This window comes from Urtica dioica, chromosome 2, assembly GCF_054948205.1.
Source record: "Urtica dioica subsp. dioica isolate 48M chromosome 2, U.dioica_male_clone48M_v1_H2, whole genome shotgun sequence".
NCBI lineage: Eukaryota > Viridiplantae > Streptophyta > Magnoliopsida > Rosales > Urticaceae > Urtica > Urtica dioica.
In genome coordinates this window covers 40,512,474-40,537,241 of record NC_142757.1, presented here as the reverse complement: position 1 = coordinate 40,537,241, position 24,768 = coordinate 40,512,474, and the positions used below count along the sequence as shown (strand labels likewise).

Below are 24,768 nucleotides of genomic sequence, written 5' to 3'. Positions count from 1 at the left end.
CTCACTAAAAAAAGGCAAACAGTAGAAAAGAGACTAAATCATGCATCCAAATACTCAACACAAATCATCATGTCACAGTGACTGACATAGATTAAAGCATATCAAACTAATAGTCTTCATCACAGAGATGAAGAGTTTCAGAATGAGATAAAAGAGTATCATCACACACATACTTACTCCTCCTAATTGCCTCAATAAAGTCAAAGAGAGGCAAGGGAGATACAAACAAATAAAATCCAGAAAAGAACAAAGTCTTAGAGATAGCTTTGAGAATAAAAAGCTATTAATAATATATAATTTAAAATAAAAAAGTTCACGTGGTACTCAAAAACAGACTTGAAATTATCAGGCATTGGGAGTAGGTGCATTATCAGGAGCTTCAGAAGCAGCATTGATAGAGGCAGAGGCATATTCTGAGAAATTCATCAGCTTTAGCACATCTTCTATCTCATTCTTCCTGTCTGAAGTAGTCTTGAGTACATCATCAAGGTGGTTGAGCTCTCTGATCAAAGTCCAGGCAGAGAAGGACCGGAATTCAGCAAACATAGGAGGCACAATTGGAGCATCAGTGGGCTAGGAGAATCCCTAAGGCATGCAAACGGAAGAACGCCTGATGATGTCAGCTACATGATGGGGTTGAAAGAGCTTGTAACTGAAGGAGAGCCACCAAAGAAGTCTTCAACTCCTCATCCTTGACCACAATCTGGGTGTTTCTTGAGAACCAGTCCACACAATAGAGAAGAATATGTAATAAGGAGCTTGATGGCTTCTGATCCAGCATGTCTAACCACTTGGTCGAATACAAACTGACCAAAGTCTAGAACAACACTTGTGCCAACTTCATGAATAAACTGAGCAAGAGTCAGTGAGATACCTGTAGAATGAGAAGAGGGTGCCCAATTCTTTACTCCAATATTGTGAAGAATGGAGTAATTGGTACTCAACTTGGAGACAAGAGAAAGACCCTTGTCAGGCCAACCATCCAGATGCTTCCCACCAGTAATTTCTTTGACAAGCTCAGTCTTGGAAGGAAGAGGATCTATCAAAGAGAGAATGGCTATACCCAGAAAGTCATTAATGCCACGTTGAGAGAACTTGACACAATTGCCACGAACATAGGCTTCCATATAATCAGTAGAATATGGATCTGTGATCTTCTCAGGGAGGTTGACTATGAATTCTTTGATCAATTGGGCATGGTAGGATCCACTGTTTGAAACAGTCATCATCAAGTCTGCATCCATGATGAGCTGGATGATCTCCCTGCACTGAAGGGTGCCTTCTGAGAGGACACGCTCAGGAGCAATGATCCTCTTCACAACAAATTTCCATATATACTTGCATCTTCAATGGAGTGAAACGACACTACTACAAATTAACATATTGGGTGTGAAAGGGTATTAGGTGCGACATGTCGCACCTAATAGTCGCACTTAAGCCCATATTAGGTGCGACATGTCGCACCGGATACTCATCCGGATGACTAAAAATTTCGATAATGTTTAGTGTTATTCGGTGCGACAATGTCGCACCTAATACCTTTAGGTGCGACAAATGTCGCACCCAATGAGTTTCAAATTTAAAATTCCCCGCCGAATCCCTCCAAAATTTTTCGGATCTGGGATTTCATATTGGGTGAGACTTAGTCGCACCCAATATGATTATTAGGTGCGACAATGTCGCACCCAATAGTTTTAGGGGTTTTAACCCCGAGCCTCTTCTTCTCTTTCACTCATTCGCTCTATCTCTCTCAGCCAGCCCCGCCCCACGCTCTCTCTCTCTCTCAGCCAGCCCCTCGCCCCGCGCCCCGCCGGCCGTGACCAGCCTCCCCTGCCCCGCCACCTGGACCAGCCCGCTGCCCGCTCCGGTACGTCCTCATCTCTCTCTCTCTATCTCTCTCTCTCTCTCTCTCTCAGCCCGCCCCGCGCCCCGCCGGCCGTGACCAGCCTCCCCCACCCCGCATTCTCTCTCTAAGCCAGCTCCCCGCCCCGCCGGCCGTGACTAGCCTCCCCCGCCCCGCCGCCTAGACCAGCCCACCGCCCGCTCCGGTACGTCCCCCCCTCTCTCTCTCCGTCTCATCGTCTCTCAATCTCACTCTCTCTCTCTCTCTCTCAGCCAGCCCACCGCCCCGAGCCCCGCCGGTCGTGACCAGACTCCCCCGCCCCGCCGCCTACATCAGCCCCCCGCCCTGCCGCCGCCTACATCTCACTCTATCTCTGTCTCTCTCTCTCTCTTTCTAATTTTTTTATAATTAAAATAACCCATCCTGATATGAAATGATCCGCTTCGGCATTAGGTGCGACATGTCGCACCTAAAAGTGTCGCACTTAAAGGTATACATATTAGGTGCGACATGTCGCACCTAATACCTTTAGCGACGGACTTTTAGGTGCGACTTTGTTGCACCTAAAGTCGCACCTAATAAACTATTAGGTGCGACTTTTGAGGTATTTGGTGCGATAATCGTCGCACCGGATGACTATATTTGTCCTAGTGCGAGATACCATCCAAGGGAACGTCTGGGACATCGTTCCTTGGCTTCTTTTTTCTTCTTCTAGAATGTTAGTGACATAGGCAGTAACATTGTCAAGAACATCGCGTTCCTCTGCAACATTCTTCCTCTTCTCTTCAACCTTCTTCTTTTTTGAAGTAGGTTATACTTCCATGACATTCTTTCTCTTCTTATCTTGAGAAATATATTTCTTTCAAGAACCCTTCTTCTGCTCCACCATCTTCTTCTTGACAACTTTTTTCTCATTTTTGCCTATTGAAAGAACAGGGCTCTTCACTGAACTGGGAGTATTGCCACTCATGACATTTACAAAATCTTCTTCAGAGATGGTGTTCGCCACATTGTAATGAGGATCATTTTTTGAATCCCATTGGCTATGTCTTTAGAGTTATACCCTGACCTCTTGAAGTCAACAACCATCTGGGCCAAGGTCCGGTTGTCATTGGTGCTAACCTGTTCAGCATGCACATTAGAGTTTTGACCACCCATTGTAATCATTGGAGATGTCCTTAGATCCGAAGCAGGAACATCAGGAGAGGGATCTCACTTTCTTACTCAATCTCTTCTTTAACTCTAGCAAACGAACTGATGTTCTTGGACTTGTCAGTCCCATCACCCAAATCCATCATAGCAGAGACAACATTTACATATTCATCTCTAACGACGGTTTACATCACATTTTCCTCAGGAGCATTGGCTCATCTACAACTTTTGTAACCCTAATATGAGGGCCTGGAGAGGGGTTACCTTGTTCTTTAGAAGAGGTAAGAGTGGTTGCATATGAGTCTGACTCTATGGAACAACTTTCATCTCTCCCTTTGACTAGGTCAGAGATTCCGAGAGGTCTCTTGGGAATGAGAGGATGAAAGTCACTATCTTTTACCACATTTCCATGTATAACCGGATGGGGGAAGATTGGCTTTGAGATCAATGAGATGCCCCTTAGACGAGGAATCTTTGGCATGACGATCGATTCATGTAAGAGTCTTTCCCACAAAAGTCTTAACCTCATGTATGTTGTGCATAATCTTCTCATACATAACTTTCATCTTTCACTCCTTTTTTTGAGCACCGGTGGTCGAGGATCCTCGTTGCATCGACACCATTTTTGCGACAGAAAAATTTCTAGTAAAAGTCAGCACAAAGTCGAGGGTAACACAGAGAGGGAAATGAGAATTCTTGAAATTAGAGGAAGACGTGAGATGATTATGAGAGAAAATGGAATTTGTAACAAAATAGTTTTTCATTGAAAAATAAATCGTCTCACCAAGCAATATGTCAGCACACGTGGAAAAGTCAGTTTGAATAGACAATCTTCTATAATCAATACCCATGGGCCCAAAGACGATCAAAGACTTTGCCCACTTAATCCTTGCCCATCAATTAATTGCTATAAATAAGGCAGGTAAACACCCAAGGCTGCTCTCATTTTTTCAAATTGTACCGTGTCTAGAGCCTTGATGAATATATCGGCTAGTTGATTTTCAATGTTGACGTGCTCGAGGGAGATGATCTTGTAGTCAACCAAATCTTTGATGAAGTGATGGAGAATATCGATGTGCTTGGTCATCTTGTGCTTGACTGGATTCTTAGAAATACTGATGGCACTCATTTTGTCAAAGTAAATCTCATGACATCATGTGGAACATCATATTCGTTCAGCATGTGTTTCATCTAGACAAGTTGAGTGCAGCTGTTCCCTACTGTAATATACTAAGCTTACGTGGTAGATAGAGTGACACAATTCTATTTCTTACTAAACTAGGAGATCAGATTGTTTACAAGGAAAAAGCATCTGCCAGAGGTACTTTTCTGATCATCTACATACCCTGCCCAATCAGCATTATAGTACCCAACTAGAGAAGAGTTTGTGTCATGATAGTATAAAATTCCATATTCTGAAGTCCCGGGAACATACTTGATAATTCTCTTGACAAAACTCAGATGACTATCTGTTTGAATAGATCTAGGATTAAGAATAACCTATCGCTTCTAGTAAGCGGCGGAATATAAAAAATTCTTTAAAACATGTAAAACGATTTTACTACCTAGAAAAAATGGATGAACATATAATCTAAAATAAAACTATAATGAGTTTTCACTCGGTACCAACCTTGCTTGAAGCTTGAGCGTTGAGAAGCTTTTGGATTGATTGAATCGCTCGTCTCCCCACTTAGCTTGTCTTCTTCGTGTCTTCTTGAATCCGAGTAACCACGATAATTTCTACCAGTACTAGAGTCTTCGAGTTTGGAAATGATTTAGTGTATGGGCACTATTAAACACAATGACTCAAGAACTAGTCTTAGAGCTAAAGAGCTAATACAAAACGCTAGGTCTAATGAGGATCTAGGTGCCAAAACAAAAGAGCAAGAAGAAGAGAGGGAGAGAGAGAGAGGGGATGGCCAGCTTAGAGAGAGAAGGTCTCACCAAAACTTGTTTTTACATTGTGAATGAGGTGTAGTATTTATAGGAGATGGAATTGCCTTAAATCAATGCAAACGATGCAATTTCCTCTTTTCTATTATGGCTGAATATCACATATTCATGAGCACAATATTTATTTCTCATTCATATCATAATAATATCAGGGTCGGAAATTTGTTTCCCTTTTTCTTCTCTTGGCCGTGTACATCATATGGCATGTGCTATAAATTTGTTTCCTTTCTTCCTTTTTGGCAAGTATCTTCATACATCAATGCACAAAATAATTTCCCTCTTTCTTTTGATGGAGGCCACAAAATTATCATCTAGAACATACTTCTAGATGTTTCTTTATTTGTTTAAGACAATACAAGAAAAGCTCATGTAGAATTTTCACATAAATTCTATAAAATGAAATTCAATCCTTAAGGCCCAAAACTAATCTTTGCCGTGTGAATTAATTCACATTATCATCATATGATAATGTCCAAAATCTTATTTTGACATTTATACTATCTTATGTCCTAATGGACAGAAGTACCCTTTAGACAATCTTCGTAAAATTTGTCTAGTTCAACACTTGAACTTGTTTTGACTTAGCTACTAGTTTAACAAATCATACTCTAATGACTTGTGGTAGTGACCTCATGGATCCAAATGAACAAATCTTGAGCTAATATACTTGGACACAAAAGTTCACAAACTTTTTTCAAGTTCTAGCTTAATGTCAACTGACTCCACTAAATAATTGACACTAAAAATCTCTTGGTTCAAATGAATATATTTTCTACTCAAAATTCTACTTAATTTTGATTAGTGGTTCCATTGAATATTATCTATGCTTACCCTTCATGAATATCATCAACTTTATGGGATTTATAAAATTACCATTTTACCCTTCTAGTTATTATTTCCTCAACTCCTTTGTCACTTGTGAATAAGTTAGAAACAATGTATTGACGAGGAGCTAACAAGTCACATTGATTCATCCAAAAGAGTCATGACTCAATTTGGAAACTGGCCAGTTCATTTATTCACATTCCAAGGAACAAAGCATGATGTGATATACATTGCATTTCAACAATCTTGTACATGAATTCCATATCTATGAGATCTTCACAAAGTTGTTCATGACATTTGCATAACTTAGTACTTCATCAATAGGTCTTGTCTATATCACATAGTGAATCAAGAACTATGACTTTCTCAAATGAGAGTATGTAAGCTATGAAGTGACATGTCTCATTTCAGGATTGAGGTATGCATGATGTAATACATACATAGTGACTTTGAGACAGAAGAGATTAAATGGTTTGTTCTTACATTGTCTCTAGAAGTGCACTGGTCAGTTCAGTATCTTCATAAAACACCTAAGAAGAACTATAGATAGAGTCTCCAACTCTCTATGTCTCATAACCAGGCATCATAGGTTCTCCTAACAATCGTACTGAGATCAATAGCCCTTTGATCCTTACATTGTGAACATACTATTTTAAGCAAACCATGAAGAGTTTGTTCATGCAAATCTGTATTTGACTCTTCATTTGTTGTTAGGTTTTTTGAGGACTAAAGACTAAGGTTTATCATAAAGCTTCAAACAAACAAAGAAGAATGAATGAAAGTTTCAACTTTTTATTAATTATTCAGCAGTTACAAGCAAGAGCTTTTGTGAGACTTTATTACATCAAATGCATATAAGCAAAAACTACTACTCTTCTTGTGGGCATAACAAAGCCAACACTATCCTTTTTATTAGTTTGGTAGCTAGCACACACACGTTCAGAGAAAGCAGTATCTTGTCTAATAATAGTGAGATAGAGGAGACTACCTATCATGCTTCAGTAGAGACTTGGATCAACAGCTTCTCCACCTTCATCCTTAAAATCTTAGAATGAGTGGTAGAAGGGGTTTGGCATTCTCCATACCAAATTTCTTCACAATTTTCTTTGCATACTTGCTATGTGACAGAAATATACTATCTTTCATCTGCTTAATATGAAATCCCAAGAAGTAAGTGAGCTCTCCAACCATACTCATCTCGAACTCGGACTGCATCTGTTGCACAAATCGTTCCACCATAGTCTGTGACATCTCACCAAACACTATATCATCCATATAAATTTGAGCTATCATCATCTCATAACTGGACTTCTTAATGTACATGGTCTTGTCAGTGACTCATCTTGAGTAGACGTTTCGAGTGAGATGCTCAGCAAGACGTTCATATACCAACATAGTGCTTGATTCAAACCATATAAAGCCTTGTGAAGTTTATACACATAGTTGGGAAGTTTGGGATCCACACACCCTTTAGGTTGCTCCACAAACACTTCTTCACTTATAACTCCATTGAGAAAAGCACTCTTAACATCCATTTGGTATAGTTTCAACTTAAGATGACAAGAGATTCCCAGAAGAAGACGGATAGCTTCAAGCTTGGCCACTAGAGCAAATGTCTCATCAAAATCAACTCCCTCGACTTAAGTATACTACTGAGCAACTAGTCTTGCCTTTTTGCAAGTGACATGCCCATGCTCATTAGATTTGTTCTTACAAATCCATTTAATACTAAGGACATTCACAGCCTCGGGCCTTGGGATAAGTTCCTACACATCATTTCTTTCGAATTGAACCAGCTCTTCTTGCATAACACTTACCCCATAATTCATCATGAAGAGCTTAAGTGACATTATTTGGCTCAATCTTGGAGGTGAAGCAGACGTTACTTGATCATTTCCACGTAGTTCACTGGATCTTTTCTGCGAGTAGTAACCCCTTCATTTAGATTCCCAATGATGAAGTTGGTGGGTGATTTTTCTTTACTCGGTTGGAAGGCTTATTGTAAGAGCATTGACATAATCTTCATCTTCACTGGATTCAGAGTTAGAGTCTGCTATGTCATTGTTGGTGTTAACAACACCACTTGAGCATGACCAAAGGCAGGACTGGGAGAAATAACAACTTCAACTTCATCTCTAACACACTCATCTCTCTTGTCATTACTAATGACAACATTGATAAAATCCATAACAACCTTGGTGAATTTTTTGGAGACACTGAAATCATGATTGTTTATGGAGTAGCCAAGAAATATACTTTCATCACTTTTCGAGTCTAGTTTCTTTCTAGGATCTCTGCCAGATAAAATGCAGCAGGTGCTTCCAAAAACATGAAAATATTTGACATTGGGCTTCCTCCACTTTCATATTTAATAGTTTGTGAGAGAAGTACCTAGTCGAATAGAGACCATGTTGTGAATATGACATGCCGTATCGACTGCTTCAGCCCAAAATTTGTAGGAAACCTCTTTAGCATGAAACATGACTCTAGACATTTCTTGAATTGTTCTGTTCTTGCGCTCAACTATGTCATTCTGTTGTGGTGTTATAGGAGTAGAGAACTCATGCATGATACCTTATGAATTGCAAAAATTTGGAAACTGACTATTCTCAGACGGTTGATATATGTCTTCACACCTCGGAGTAGTGGGTTGGTCGGAACTGTCAGTGTCTTCACTGACCACTTCTTTTTCATACCTATCTTTCGCATGCTTTTTGGTCTTCTTAGACCTATCTTCTGTTTTGTCGATCTTTTTCCCCGACCTTTGGCAGGGGCGATTGTCTTTGGGAGTCAAAATTGCGCTAAGAACTGTGACGCGTTTAGCCTTTATCTGTTCTTCTAACTCCATTTTCTTCTTCTCCAGCTGTGTTAGACTCTATTGCATCTCCTTGAATACTTTCGGAAAACTTGATTGTGGGAGCATCTATGCGATTTCTTTACCAGTAAGTGGAAGACAACTGTTGTGATGTTCGATCTCCTCGTGCTCATCTCTTCGTGGGTTACCTTCCACTCCAGGCCTTGGTGGCACCGACGAACTCGCCATCGAACTTCAACGATAAATGCCCTTCTTTTAGCGCCAAACTATTGATGTCAAAAAATAGATACAAAAATTGTCTCGATGATTATACAACGAATATCGATTAGACTTGATAATTTTTTAAGTGTAAATATCATATTGTTCTTATATTAGACAAATCTCCATACAAGAACAAACTTTACAAAGGATTCAATATAAAAGTGAAAATAACAATGGAAGTTGTGCAGCGTAGGTCTCATCTCTCCCCGATTTCCATGGGGTCTTGTGCTTTTATAGGTGAGGGTTGGGTGTGAACGTGGGTTGATCAGACCTATGTCCTGAACGGTTATTTTGATAATTGTTATGATTGTATTGGGTAAACGTCCAGATAACCATATGTGAGTTATTTGGGTGGTTATTTGTCCTTACTTTGCCATTCTAGGCTATATTGTTTTACTAGTCTTTTCTATGCCGAGAGCTTCTCCATTTTTCTTGGTTATGCTGGTTGGTCTTCGAAGCTCAACTTATGCTTTTGATCGTTTCTCACGTTGTTACACCTCGAACCATATCTTGTTCGGCGTTTTATGGCTTTTCGGTGTTGTGAAATTCCGATCATAACACTATCAAATACAAATTTATAAATTATCCTCGTTCTCATATAAATATATGAAAAATGTATATGATATAAGGGTAAAATACCACTGATCACATGATATACAGTGCAGTCCATATATACACCAATTAGCTAAATATATACCGAATATCCAACTATATGTTAAATAGATATGTTTGTGGTAACTTTGAATGAGCAAAAACAGGACCATACGTTGAGATCCGATAACCCCTGAACAAAATCGAGAAGATCGGAGAAGTTAGCAATTATTTAAAGATTAGTCAAAATAGAATGTTTACAATGGTCACATAAACTTCTGATAACCGCCAATTGGCCACATAAGCCAAAGCAATTATCAAAATAACTTCCACACACACGAAATGAATAGTTATTAGCATAAATGTCAAAAACGTGTGTCTGATTAACCCACGTTCTAGACAATCCAAGCACTATATATAGACATCAAAAAGGTGAAAAAGGAGATCTGATTTTCTTACACCCTATATGCTTCTCACTTATTATCAGCACCCTTAATATTTATTTATTATTATTCTTGTAATTGGATTTGTCTATTATATGGGTAATCCGGCCTAAATCTTCATGTAGTCGGCATAACTTGTTCGACGTATATGGGTTTTCAATGAGACAAATGTTATATCTATTTTCTAAGATCAATATTTTGGCGCTAGAATGAGGGTATAACGTTGAGAAGTTTGGAGAAAGCAAGAGAATGACCGCCAGCAAGATCAGAGAAATAACTCTCTGATGAATCATGAAGAAAACCCATTAGGGATTTTTGGTGATGAAATATCATAAAGAGAAATACGGCTAACTCATTAGAAGAGCAGGAAGACAATATTGCAAAGGTATACGAAAATTACCTAGCTCAATAAAATACCTAGCACAGTGAAGTGCCTAGAAGAGTTCAACCCGGTAAAAGTAAACCATTTCAATCAGGTAATAATATGATTTATGTACTTTAATATAAAATAAAAAATATGAAGTAAAATGGCTGTTATAACAATCTAAAAAAAACTCATATTTTCACGATTGCTATAAATAAAAAATAAAACATCAAATTTTTTATATATGATAAACAAAATATACAATATTTTTTAGATAAGTGAAATTTCACGAATAAGACAACAAAGTCTATTCGGCGGTCTTTACTTGGCATATCACGGATAAAAGAGACCTAGCAAAATTTTCATGAGTAGAAAGTCTCTGTTCAAAATGAATGAGTAGAAGACGTCTAAATGAAATTTCACGAATAAGACAAAATCTATTCAGTGGCACTACTACAAAACTGGGATCCTACAACGCTTAAAAACAGTTGTAGAATTATTCTACAACGCTTATTAAGCGTTGTAGAATCCAGCGTTGTAGAAGCTTCTACAACGCTTAGATATCCGTTGTAGAAGCTTGGCTTCTACAACGCTTACACATCCGTTGTAGAAGCTTCTACAACGATAGAGTTCCATTGTCTAATTTTAAAAAATTCCAGAATTTCTCGCCGCGGCGATGTATATTTCTCGCCGCGGTGAGATATTCTACAACGGATAACATATCCGTTGTAGAAGCATCTCGCCGCGGCGAAAAATATACACTGCCGCGGCGAGAAATATCTGGGTTCTACCCAATTCTCGTCGCGGCGATGTGTATTTTGTGGTCGTCTTCTAGTTTTTCTTTTACTGCTACCGCTAAAACTAGTAGTAATGGATGACATAAAATCTAAGAACCACAATTTCAACTAAATATCAAATGCAAACTCAATTCCAACAAAAATATCAAACAAATATGATGTTTCAACCTAAATTATATCAATCCATACTCTCAATTCCAAAAAAACACTTATTTTCAACCTAAATTATACATAATTCTCAACCAAAAAGTAACCCGGAGTGTAGATGTGGAGCATGGAGGCGTGGAAGAAAGAGAGAGTCGGAGTTGTCGCCGGAGATGCCTAGGCTTGTGTGAGTTTGACGTGGTGGTGGAGTTTATGGGTTTGTGGTTGTGACTTTTGTTGGTTTGAGGTTTGGGTTTTGTAGAGACGGAGAAGAATAGTGAGGGCGGAGAGAAAGTAAGGGAGAGAAGAAGAGAGCGAGGGCGGAGAGAGAGATAAGTGAGGGCGGAGAGAGAAAGAGAAGTGAAGGCGGAGAGAGGGTGAGGGCGGAGAGAGAGAGAGAGAGAGAGAGAGAGAGAGAGAGAGAGAGAGAGGTAGAGAAGAAGAATGAAGAATGAAGAAGAAGAAGAATAATGAAGAATGAAGAAGAAAAGTTAACTACGTCTGAAATTCGGGCGGGCCTTTTGAAAAATTTTAAATTTTTAGGTTTTAAAACGCTTCTACAACGCTTAGAGTAAGCGTTGTAGAACTCTCGCCGCAGCGAAGACTATTTCTCGCCACGGCGAGGCTACTGAAATGTAACCCCAGAATTTTCTTGCCGCGGTGAGAGATAGCCTTCGCCGCGGCACGAAAATCACAAAAAAGGCTTTCTGGAACTCTTCTCGCCGCGGCGAGAATCCTTCTTCGCCGCGGCGAGAATCCTTCTTCGCCGCGGCGAGAACCTTCTGCAACGGATAGATATCCGTTGTAGAAGGTTCTCGCCGCGGCGAAGAAGGATTCTCGCCGCGGCGAAGAAGGATTCTCGCCGCGGCGAGGTCCATTAAATTTCACTAATCCTACAACGCTTAGATTATCCGTTGTAGAAAGTTCTCGCCGTGGCGAGAAAAACACGTCGCCGCGGCGAGGCTTCTACAACGGATAGTCTAAGCGTTGTGGGAGATCTTAAATATGGTGAAATTTTACAACACTTATAGTAAGTGTTGTAGAAACACCAAGCTTCTACAACACTTATAGTAAGCGTTGTAGAAACACCAAGCTTCTACAACGCTTAGCCATAAGCGTTGTAGAAACACCAAGCTTTTACAACGCTTAGCCATAAGCGTTGTAGAAACACCCAGTTTCTACAACGCTTATTTTAAGTGTTGTAGAATCTCCAGTTTCTACAACACTTAGCCGTAAGCGTTGTAGAATATGGGTTGTAGAATCCAACATTTGTAGTAGTGTGGTCTCTATTTGGCCTATCACAGAGAAAAGAGACCTAGTAGAAATTTCATGAGTAGAAAGTCTCTGCTCGAAATGACTGAATAGAAGACGTTTGAAATTTCACGAATAAGAGAACAAAGTCTATTCAGCTGTCTCTATTCGACACATCACGTATAAAAGAGACGTAGCAGAAATTTCATGAGTAGAAAGTCTCTGCTCGAAATGAATAAGTAGAAGACGCCTAAGTGAAATTTCACGAATAAGAAAACAAAGTCTATACGACATATCACGTATAAAAGAGACCTAACATAAATTTCATGAGTAGAAAGTCCCTACTCAAAAGGAATGAGTAGAAGACGCATAAGTGAAATTTCACGAATAAGACAACAAAACCTATTTGCCGGTCTTTACTTGGCATATCACGGATAAAAGAGACCTAGCAGAATTTTCATGAGTAGAAAGTCTTTGTTCGAAATGAATGAGTAGAAGACGCCTAAGTGAAATTTCACGAATAAGACAATAAAATCTATTCGGCTGGTCACGAATAAAAGAGACCTAGCAGAAATTTCATGAGTAGAAAGTCTCTGCTCAAAATGAATAAGTAGAAGACGCCTAAGTGAAATTTCACGAATAAGACACCAAAGTTTAATCGGCAGCCTCTATTTGACATATCACGGATAAAAGAGACCTAGCAGAAATTTCATGAATAGAAAGTCTTTGCTCAAAATGAATGAGTAGAAGACGTCTAAGTCAAATTTCATGAATAAGACAACAAAGTTTATTTGGCGGTCTCTATTCGACATATCATGGATAAAAGAGACCTAGAATAAATTTCATCAATAGAAAGTCTCTATACTCAAAATGAATGAGTAGAATACGCCAAAGTGAAATTTCACGAATAAGACAACAAAGTCTACTCAGCGGTCTCTATTCGACATATCACGGATAAAAGAGATACCTAATAGAAATTTCATGAATTGAAAGTGTCTACTCAAAATGAATGAGTAGAAAACGCCTAAGTGAAATTCGGCATATCATGGATACAAGAGACCTAGCATAAATTTCACGAATAGAAAGTCTCTACTCAAAATGATTGAGTAGAAGACGCCTAAGTGAAATTTCACGAATAAGACAAAGTCTATTCGGCGGTCTCTAATTGGCATATCGCGGATAAAAGAGACCTAGCAGAAATTTCATGAGTAGAAAGTCTCTGCTCAAAATGAGTGAGTAGAAGACTCATAAATGAAATTTCACGAATAAGACAACGAAGTCTATCCAGCGGTCTTTATTCGGCATATCACGGATAAAAGAGACCTAGCAGAAATTTCATAAATAAAAAGTCTCTACTCAAAATGAATGAGTAGAAGAGAGTTGGATAAAAAAAATACCAATAAGTTTATAAAAATCAAAATATATACATCCCGACTCAATTTTGGAAACAATTAAAGGTTTCTTGGTAAAAATATCGGCCTCCTACCCAAAGGACACCGAAGAAATACATATGAAATAAGTTTCTCACCATTTTAACAAAACACTAAAAAACTGGACGGCAGTGTAATAAGGATAAAATATCACCGATCATGTTATATACCGAACAACCCAATCTACACCGATTAGCCAAATATATACCAAATAGCCAACTATATGTCGAACATGACCATAAGTTGAGGTCCGATAACCCCTGAACGAAACCGAAAAGATCGGAGAAGTTAGTGGTTACTTAAAGACTCATTAAAATAGAATGTTTATAAAGGCCACGTAAACTCTATATAACCGTCCATTGGACACATAAGCCGAATCAGTTATCAAAATAACTTTCACATACACGAAATGAACAGTTATCAGCATAACTGTTAAAACATGGGTATTTTTCTACTCACGTTCTAGACAATCCAAGCACTATATAAGGACATAAAAAAGGTGAACAAAAGGATCTGATTTTTCTTACACCCATTTTGCTTCTCACCTATCGTCAACACTTTTAATATTTATTTATTATTCTCTTTGTAACTAGATCCGTCTATTATATAGATAGTCCGGCATAAATCTTCATTTAGCCGACATAATCTGTTCGATGTATGTGAGTTTTCGCAGAGACAAATGTTGTATTCATTTTCTGACAACAGTATATATAATATATATTTTCTATATATTAAATTTATCATAAAACATATTAATATTTATATATATTAAATACTTTAGAAAATTGAGTTTACTTTTTTCGATTTAAGCTGTAGCAACGCGCGCGGGTAAACTAGCTTAGTTGCCACTAAAATCTCGGTATATAATTTCATGGACAAATTTAACGAAGTTCAAGTCTATGCATCGACAGAAACGCAGGACAACGCATACCCATTTTCTTGCATTGTACTATTTGGATCTCTTAGGTTGGACTTTTTCTATAGACCTTTTAGGTGGGTTTATCGCATAAAATCAACTCTTGCCTTGAGCGAACCATCAACCATAATGAAAATCTGACAGAAATGGGAAAAGCTCAAAGAAATTTCATGTCAAAGAAAGGACAAAAAAAAATGTAAACAAACTCATCAGTATAATGTCTGGACAGAAAATGTCCGATGTCAAACCACAAAATGTTGAGATAATACAAAGCAAACTCCATTAATAAACAAGCATTACCCAGAAGTATCCAAACGATTCAACAATGGCATATTGATAGCATACAGAAGAAACTAAAAGCATATAGTACCAAAGTTTCAAGGGCCTTCACAAACCCTTTTCAATAACATTCATCTCTACTCGTTATCATCGTAACGGCGCTTCCGAGACTTCTCGGAGGAGCGCTTCGAGCCCCTACGTCCGGGGCGGGAAGAATCCTCAGACACCGGAGACGGAGATCGCCTGCTTTTCCTCTTAGGGTGTCTGTCAGAATCAGCGCCGGAATCGGACTCGGAATCGTCGGAGTCGTGGTGGCTCCTCCTCCTCCGCTTCTCCTTCCTGCTCTTCCGGTGACTTCTCCGGCGCCGCCGCCGCTCGTCTTCCTCCTCCTCAGAGGACGACTCGTCTCTCCTCCTCCTCTTCTCCTTCTTCTTCTTCCTCTTCCTTCTGTCGTCGTCGGAGCTATCCGAATCATCGCTCTCTCTCCGCCCGCCCCGTTTCTTCTTCTTCGACCGCCCTCTCTTCTTCCTCTTCCCGGAATCTGAATCAGAGCTGTCATCTCTCTTCTTCTCCTTCTTTCCGACAGACATATCCTTTCTTCCGACCCTTTTCCCGGTTCTTTCGGCAATAGCCCTCTCGATCTCCGAATCGTAGTCTGAATCCGAATCGGAATCCTCGCTTTCCTCTTCGTCCTCATCGTCGCTCTCGGCGGCACCGCCTTTTTGGCGGGTTTTCCCTCTCAGCCTGTCCAGCTCGGACATGACGTCGGCCTGAATGGCCGCCGGGTCTTTCTCTTTGCTCTCGTCCTTGATGCTCAGGAAGTTCCTGCACTGAAAGCTCAGGTGGCCAACCCGGCCGCACTTCTTGCAGGCCCCGCGAGCCTCGTCGGCATTCGAGCCCGTGATCCGGGCGAGAGCCAGAAGCCCTTGGAAGCTCGCGTACGCGTTCTCGCCCTCGGGTTCGGAGTTCGACGCGTTTTGCTGAGACGAGACCTTGTCGTCCTCTTTGTTTGGGGCGTACGGGTCGTACCCGATCGCGCTCTGCCATATTCCGTGAGTCTGCAGGGCAGCACTACTGTGGACCCTGTTGTTCGCGGGCATGCGAACCCTTCCCGCCGTGGCCGGCATCTTGAAACTCTGCGGAATATATCACTATCAGATACAAGAGTTCCATCGGGTTCAAGTATTAAAATGAATATACTATCACAGAAATTAATTCCCACAGAATTGTGCGAAATGGAAACAAGCGGTTTCTGTTCATTTTAGACGTGAAAAGCTCAATCTGGAGACAGTACCACAGGTATGGTTTTATTCAAAATGCTAACAGAAAACTTGTCTTAAAATGAGATGAAACCAATCTGAAAGACAGAAACAATAAGGATGAAGATGGATTGGGACAATCAAATTTAATCAAATTCGCAGATATCTTATTTACGCAATCTGATTCCTAATAATTTTGGATTATGCTGTTTTGGTATAAACAATAAATTATACGATAATTTCCCGGTGATGTTATTTCTTTCTAGAAAATCGATAAATATATATATATATATATATATATATATATATTTATTTACGAAACTAATTCATATGAAGAGAATTTTCTCTAATATAAGAAAGATGTTTTTGTTTGTTTAATTTTTTTTCTTCCGTTTTATGACTAGGATTGGCATCAATACAAGTAGTAACGAGATGGTTAAGTTCATTTCTGGTTAAGAACAAACGGAAGCAGAATAATGTCATCATCAGGCATACCAGATACTCATTCTTAGTTTCCCCGCCCCATTTAGTTAAAGTCTCATTTACATACACGTAATGCCACTTTTAGGAGTTTAACTTTTCTCACAAAACTCTATCACAACTCTCTCTAGCTAAGACATTTAAACACCATGATATCAGACCTTTCCCACAAACATACTAGCAGACAGATATGGTGACACGATAAACAAAAAAAATACGATAAATTATAAACATAAAGAAGATGAAAGAAGAGATATGAAGAAAAAATTGGTCAAATAATAACAAAAGCATATAAAACCTATCGTGTGGGAGCAAGAAGAAGAATACGAAGGCAAATGAAAAATTAGAGAAACCAAAACAGGAAACACCGAATATGCACACTAAATTTATACACAGATTCGAGAGAGACGATAGGCGATAAAAACTAACCTTAGATTACAGTTTTGAGAAAGCAACTGATTGAGGAAAAAAAAAAAATAAAGAGGTCTGGCTGGGTTACGAGTGAGGATTGATAGAAGAATAGGATTGTAAATATTCGCTTTCTGAGGGAAGAATATGAGTGAGTACTTTATTAATTGGATTTTATTGTGAGTACTTATTCAGGGAGAAAGAAAATAAGTTGACGAGTACAGAAATCAATACGCAAAAATCTAAAACTTTACTCAGAATATGCAATAAAATCCAAATCCATCACACATTTAAGAACCTAAAAAGCAACACCTCAATACAGAATTTAAAATCCACGAGATCGCTTAAACAAAATTAATGAAAAAACCCAACTCAAATAAACCCTAAGTTTCTTTCTATTACCGTAATCGCATATTATAATCTCATTAATATCGATCCAGTATATGTATAATCATGATCACAATCTCAGTCACAATCAAACCCTACAGCCAAAATTCCGACACAACAAACAGCAACACATTACACGAAACCTGAATCCCCCAATTATGAAATAAATTCAACCACAAGTTCGAAATCGGCCAGAGAATCATTAGGAAATAAAATTGGACATACATAAAGCAAAGAAACAACAAATGCTTCGTTAACGACGGAAGTTCCAAACACATATTTAAAAAAAAATGAAATCAAGGCAAAGCGGGGAACGAAATAAAAAGAAATAGAGACAGATACAGAAAAGAATATGAGATTGTAACCTTAGCCTGTGGATGAACTCAGCACGAAGTCGATCGAGAATTCTTCGACGAGCTGTATTAACTTGGAAGAAAGTTTCAATGGAGGAAATCCCCAAATTCGATTTCAGGATTTGGGGATTTATTAATGGTTGTTAGATGAGAGTAAGACTTGCGACGGACGTTGTGTGTGGGACTTAAATTCACGAAAAATTATAAATATGATAAAGAAGTATAAAATAAATAAAAAATAATAATAAAAAGTGATTGACGGCCCAATTAAAGCCCATTTCAGTGCAAATTTGTTTGACGCTCCTACAATCACAAAAGTGGGTGGGCCATATCAATAACCTTGGCCCACTATTGAGCTTGACAATGAAACTTCGTTTGAAGCGTTTTGAATCATAGTGTCATTAAAGCGTAATATTTTGAAAATAGCTATTGTTTTAATTTTTTTTAAATGATGTATTTTAGAGTGTAAAAAGTCACCTAAGATTATTTATTTATAGTGTTTTGTCTCTTTCTCTTATTTAACTCATAATTGACCATCTCAATTTATATTAACACTGAGACTAATGTTGAGAGGAGGGTGTGTGCTAAAAAAATCCTACGTGCTATGGAGAACCTAGCTACAATGGATATGGAGAACCGAACAAGAAAACGATATATAAGAAGGAAGAGAAGTCTTTATTTGGATGAGGGGAATAAAAATGAGTTTGACCAATCAGCTTTTAATTATAAGAATAAATGACATGATTGCCCCCTGAACTATAGCACGTGTGACAACATGCCCCTCGGTCTTTAAAATGTCGATATTTTCTCCATAATCTTCATGTTTGTTACAGATTGGTCCTGCCGTCTATGTTGGGTCACGTTCCGTCAGTTATATTTTCACGTGTGAGTCACGTGTTACTAAGTAAAAGGGTATTGTAGTAAACTATCAAATAAATATTAAATTCATTGATAAAATAATTAATATAATCGAATAAATGAAACTAAAAAAATGAGTTTAAATTCCATTACAAATCGAGAAACCTAAACCCTGATTTTCAAAGGTATGGCGAAATCACCAGGTAAATCCCCGACGAAGAGTCCGACGAGGTCGTCTCCACGCTTGCAGAGAAGCAGTTCTGCGGCAACGTGTCGTGCATACAAGAAATCGCATGCGAAAGCAAAATTGCCAATGAAAACAAAATCCCCAGCGAAGAAGAAATCAACAGAGAAGACCAAATCGCCGGCGAAAGAAGCTTTTGATAATAGACCTCACAGCGAAGATGATTTCGGTAAGTGAAAAGAAAATAATATGCTCTGATGGTGATTGTGAAATTTGAACTTTTATAAAATGGGTTCGGGGACCACACATTAAAGTGTCTGGTGTTGGTTTTGTTTGTTTTCGTTGTCCTGTCTATATTTTTCAATTGTTTTTAAATGGTCGGGTATTATTGAAACCGTGGGTCCTCTGTGTCTCCAAGTATTTCATTTATTCCTCTTTTTAATACATCTGGTCGGGTGTTGGTGTGTATGGGTGGGCAATATTTATTAGGTTATGTCATGTAATTTGTATTTTTTTTTGTCTTGCAGATGCGTTGCTGAACAACTTTGTGATCAACATACACTATGGGGGTTCAATGAGCATTGCGACTGCTAACTGGAAATACGTTGGCGGGCGTATAGCTCACTTGGATTGTGCAGATATAGACAAGATGTCTATAGTGTACTTGCACAATATATTGAGGGTCCAACTAGGATTTCTTGATGGCCCAGTCTATTTATTGAAGGACCCTGAGAGTCGTGGTACGCAGCTGGTATTCATTGAAGACGACGAGACGTTGTTGGACGTTATAGCGAAGACGCAGAGAACAACAGTGGGCTGTCGATGTGTATTGCGATCATCCCGTTAATGTTCCACACATTGTGTACCGGGATAATGATAACAATATGCAGATCATCGTGTCTCAAGAAGGTCACATTGTCGATGATGTGACTACAAAACAATCTCATGAGAATGATAAAGGTGCAAATGTGGAAGATCTTCCTGAAGATGGTCCTGTTGTAGAAGACCTTACTCAAGATGCTCCGATTGTGGAAGACCTTACTCAAAATGGTGGTCATGAAGAAGCTGCAAATGTTGAAGAATCTCCGAGCATTGAAGACATGACTAAAGATGGTGGTCACGGAGAAGCTGCAAACGTTGATGAATCTCCAAGCATTGAAGACATGACTGAAGATGGTGGTCATGGAGAAGATGCAAACGTCGATGAAGCTCCAAGCATTGAAGACCTGGCTGAAGATGGTGGTCATGAAGAAGCTGCAGAAGTCGATGAAGCTCAAAGCATTGAAGACCTGGATGAAGATGGTGGTCATGAAGCTGCTGCAATTGTCGATGAAGCATCATCAGATGAGCATGGCCATGATGACTTGCAACAAGAACCTGGGTTTGAAGCCAGTGACGATGACGTCCACGTAGATGGTGATGTTGTAGACATTGGACTTTCAGCGTTACGTGGAAAAGGAAAGAATGTTATGAGCGATGTAGACGACATTTCTGAAGATGGAAGTGAGTATGACATGGACGCTAACATCGGTATGGCTGACGAGTCATCAGATTCAGATCTAGCAGAACATGGCAATGACTCGTCAAGTGTCCAGGGAAAAAAAAATTCCAAAGAAAAGACTTCCAAATTTCCAAGAGTTTAAGGAGGCAACTGACATGATAAACCCTAGTTTGAAACTGGGTTTAACATTCAAAACCGCTCACATATTCATAGAAGCCATCAGAGAGTATGCTATCAGAGCAGGTAAAGATGTTTACTTTAAGAAAAATGATTCTGATCGTGTGCGAGCTGAGTGTAAGGATCCAAACTGCAAGTGGACATGTTATGCCTCTTTACTAGGCAAGACTGGTTTGTTTATCATCAAAACATTTAGGTCGGAGCATACGTGTGCGAGGGTTAATCGTAACAGGTTTGCCACCTCTAAATGGTTGTCGAAGACGTACATGCAACAACTCAAAAACACAGAGTCGTGGTCTGCTCCAGATTTCATGAATCAAGTTCAAAAAGACTTCACTCTCGAGTGTTCACGTGTGAAAGCATATAGAGCTAAGAAACTTGCTCCACAAGTAATAGAAGGATCGTACATTGAGCAATATGCGGCGCTATGGAACTATGCAGCTGAGCTCAAACGTTCAAACCCAGGCTCGACAGTAGAGATTGAATCTGAGGCAAGTCCGGAAGGTAAGCCTATTTTCAAACGTATGTATATATGTTTTAAGGGTTGCAAAGCTGGGTTCCTTCGTTGTAGACCTGTGATTGGCCTCGACGGCTGTCACATAAAGGGTCATCACACTGGTCAACTTCTAACAGCTATTGGTATAGACGCAAACAACAGCATTTTCCCGATTGCGTATGCCGTGGTTGAATCAGAATGCAAGGCGTCGTGGTCATGGTTTCTACAATTCTTGAAAGAAGATGTGAACATTTCCAATGGTCATCATTGGACATTTATTTCTGACAAACAGAAAGGCCTACATGAAGCATTAGCGAGTATGTGGGGGGAATGGTCTGTGCAAGCCGAACATAGACACTGTGCTCGACATCTTCAAAGTAACTTCACTAAGGTCAGTGTACTGTGAATATTATGATAGGTTTATAACTAAATGCTGAGATGTGAATATTGTGATAGGTTTTTAACTAAATGCTGAGATGTGAATATTGTGACAGGTTTTTAAAGGACAATATCTTAAAAGCTTGATGATGTCTTCGGCAATGTCATATTCAAAAGCTCGGTTTGAATCTGAAATGGAGCTTATAAAGAATGAAGATCAGAATGCGTATGATTGGCTAATGGAGAAAGGTGTTCATCACTGGGCTAGGAGCCATTTTAGGACAACTCCTAAATGCGAGATCTTACTGAATAATCTTTGTGAAAGTTTCAATGGCACAAGAGCAGTTCTTATGGCGAGGCAGAAACCGATCATATCATTGCTAGAACGGCTGAGAATGTATCTATTGCAAAGGTTCAACAAGCAACGCCTTGCTGCAGATAAATGGAATGGTGAAATAGGTCCTCGAATATATAAAATACTTGAGACTAACAAGGTTCTAAGCGCAGAGAAGATAGTACAGTGGGCCGGTCAAAGTGAATATCAAGTGAGCAACATGTACGGTTCAATGTATAGAGTGAACCTCGCTCATCAGACATGCTCGTGTAGTCGATGGGATTTGTCAGGTATACAGTGCTATTTATTACATATTTAAGACCTGCTCATACTTAAGATTTGTCTGAACTTTGTGGATTTAGGTATACCGTGCTCGCATGCAATCAGCTGCATATGGCAACGGCATGAGGACCCCGTCAAGTACGTGTCAGCTTGGTATAAAAAAGAAGCCTACACTAAAACATACGAAAACATGATAAGGCCCATAAATCCGAGTGATCAATGGCCGAAGACAGGCTTAACGGCAATGGAGATGCCATCTGACAGAGCAAAACCTGAGAGGCCAAAGAAGCTGAGGCGAGTTGAACACGACGAAATTGTTCCTCGCCGTGGAACCAGAATAACTAAAAGGTATGTCATAACTACATGCTCAAACTGTGGCAAGGATGGACACAACAAGACCACGTGTGTCAGACGACGACAACAACAACAGGTACCTGATTGTGTATAAGACTGGGAACCTATAATGTAAATTATAATATTGGTAATTAGAATATTTCATACTTTTCAGAGACAAGCTACACATAAGGTCAGCCAACGAGCTTCTCAACAAGCGCGAGCAACACAGCACACAACTCAAGAAGCTCAGGGACCTTCAACTACACAAAAGGGCAGCCAACGAGCACCTCAACGAGCTCAGGCAACACAACACACAACTCAAGCAACTCAAGGACCTTCAGCTACACAAGAAGGCCAGCCAAATTTAAGGGTAAGTGATGTATTCTTTAATTTATGGCCATCAGTAGATATTGGGTCGTAACATTTTATTTTTTTCTTTCCATTTACAGCGAAGCCCAAGATTTAGGACTCACAGCAGTCGACGGGAAGTCATGCAGCCTAGAGGGCTTTTCAGAGACTGATTTTGTGTTTCTAAGGACAAAGATGTATAGCCTATCTTTGGTCATTAATTCATGCTTTTGGGTCGGGTCTAATGCCCTACAAATTTTCACTTATTCTTTTTGGTGTAAAGGCTTAAGTTATTAGTTACTGTATTACCTATAATGTTTGTAATGTTTTGTACTAAGTAATTGCCCACTGCTTGCAATGTTTATCTGAAATACAATGTTTGTAATGAATTGTAATCAAATGTGTTTTGTACTAAGTAATTGCCTACTGCTAGCACATATCTTCATTTCTAACTCTTATTCCATTTATCAGAACACATTTTCATAACCACACAAATTTATACAAAACGGCCAATTTATATGAAACAGCCGAACACCAACTTTAAACATCTTCTTAAACATATTGCATATATAATTCATCAGATAGGTTACACGTCGAACACGACAATGGTTCAATAACATTCACATTATTTAAACAAAACCAGACAAATAAGTAAAAGAACAATCATAACCAATAGCTTCAATTTATGCACTTCAGTAGCAATTAGCCTAATCACGTCACTTGAGTCGTCGTTTTTTGGAGATGGGCCTTGGTCTACCGATTTTTCAGTCACCGAAAACTGTGTTGCGCTCTCGAGTGTATTGACCTTCTTCAACAATCCAGGGATAATATGCTTTGCTCTTGAGCACATCGGTGGGTCCAACCACTCATGAAATCCGCACCCTCTAATATTAGAATTCTGAGAAACAAATCAGTCCACTTCAATAGCTTGAACTTGATCGTCTTCAAAGATGAACTTGGAAGTGGTTTTTTTTTTTTTTAACACGTCCACCAACTAGTGATGTGTTCAAATTGGTAACAGTTTGAATTCACCAGCTTTGGGATGTTCACACACAAAATGTATCAATTTTGATAGGCTTCGTTCACTCATAGAACGAGGGATTTGAAACAGTATTGACCACGACATGCTTATCACATAAGAAAATAGATGGCGATGATGCCCTGATTCTAAAATAGCTCAATGTTCAGTGTAGCCAAAGATGCTCGCTTGTGGTTGATGCAAGGGAAAAATACTCTGCTTCAGCAGAGGATCTGAAAATTCACTACTACACATAAGGTCTTTAGAAGCGACTTATAGTTCAAAAATTCCCTTTTAAAAGATAAATAGTCATGATTGTCATCTTCTTTAACGACTTCAAAGAAATGAGAGAATCTCCGATGAAGAGAAAAAAAAACTCGTGATTGTTCTTCTTGTATCTAGATATTGTTGATGTCGGATTCGATCCCTCAACAATCGCGAAAACTATATATTATATGTGGTGTTTCAATTTATTTGTATTCATGTGGCTCAAGAATTTGTCGTATAAGAATTAAATAAAATTAATTCGTAGAAAAATAATAAAGAAGAAAAAAAGCATAAATAAATAATGAATCGAAAATGATGTTTTTACTGAATACTGATCAAATGAGTACAACTGGGGCCAAACTTGACTTACAAAATGAGGACGACCTCAACTAAAGTTTTGAGTACAAACTTGACAATAACATTGACAATAACTTAATGATATTAGATGATATTTACAGCTCAATTTGATCTATTTAAAAATGAGGTCGAATCATCTCGGTCGTCCATAAGGTCACATGGTCGCGCTGGGGGTCATCAAGGAGTTCTTCTGGGCTGACGACGTGGGAGTTAGGACCCAATCTTGGAGGAAAAGTGGGATGGATTGGTCGATCTGGGCATGGGCTTGTTAAGAAACCAGC

The 24,768-nt window shown here is 39.1% G+C and overlaps 2 protein-coding genes across 2 annotated transcripts; one reads left to right on the top strand and one right to left on the bottom strand.

Moving 5' to 3' along the window:
* Positions 1 to 14,978: 14,978 nt before the first annotated feature.
* Positions 14,979 to 18,149, bottom strand: CXIP4 (CAX interacting protein 4). Its single transcript, XM_089605062.1, has 2 exons — positions 17,964 to 18,149; positions 14,979 to 16,200 (listed from the first exon to the last, which is right to left on the bottom strand). The coding sequence occupies exon 2, from the start codon at positions 16,189 to 16,191 to the stop codon at positions 15,202 to 15,204; it is 990 nt and encodes a 329-aa protein (XP_089461188.1). The 5' UTR covers positions 16,192 to 16,200; positions 17,964 to 18,149; the 3' UTR covers positions 14,979 to 15,201.
* A 2,500-nt stretch (positions 18,150 to 20,649) lies between these two features.
* LOC149404736 (uncharacterized) lies at positions 20,650 to 23,018 on the top strand. The gene is made up of 6 exons (XM_089607656.1): positions 20,650 to 21,162; positions 21,214 to 21,558; positions 21,662 to 22,169; positions 22,242 to 22,509; positions 22,670 to 22,850; positions 22,947 to 23,018. Exons 1-6 carry the CDS (start codon positions 20,650 to 20,652, stop codon positions 23,016 to 23,018), a joined length of 1,887 nt encoding a protein of 628 aa, XP_089463782.1.
* Positions 23,019 to 24,768: the final 1,750 nt, after the last annotated feature.

What these genes read in the sequence shown, in the direction of transcription:
- CXIP4 (XM_089605062.1), bottom strand. Translation starts at nt 16,191, where the DNA reads ATGCCGGCCACGGCGGGAAGGGTTCGCATGCCCGCGAACAACAGGGTC.
- LOC149404736 (XM_089607656.1), top strand. Translation starts at nt 20,650, where the DNA reads ATGATAAACCCTAGTTTGAAACTGGGTTTAACATTCAAAACCGCTCAC. An exon ending in TAGTCGATGGGATTTGTCAG is followed by an intron (nt 22,170 to 22,241) that starts GTATACAGTGCT and finishes TTGTGGATTTAG; the next exon opens with GTATACCGTGCTCGCATGCA. An exon ending in GGAACCAGAATAACTAAAAG is followed by an intron (nt 22,510 to 22,669) that starts GTATGTCATAAC and finishes CATACTTTTCAG; the next exon opens with AGACAAGCTACACATAAGGT.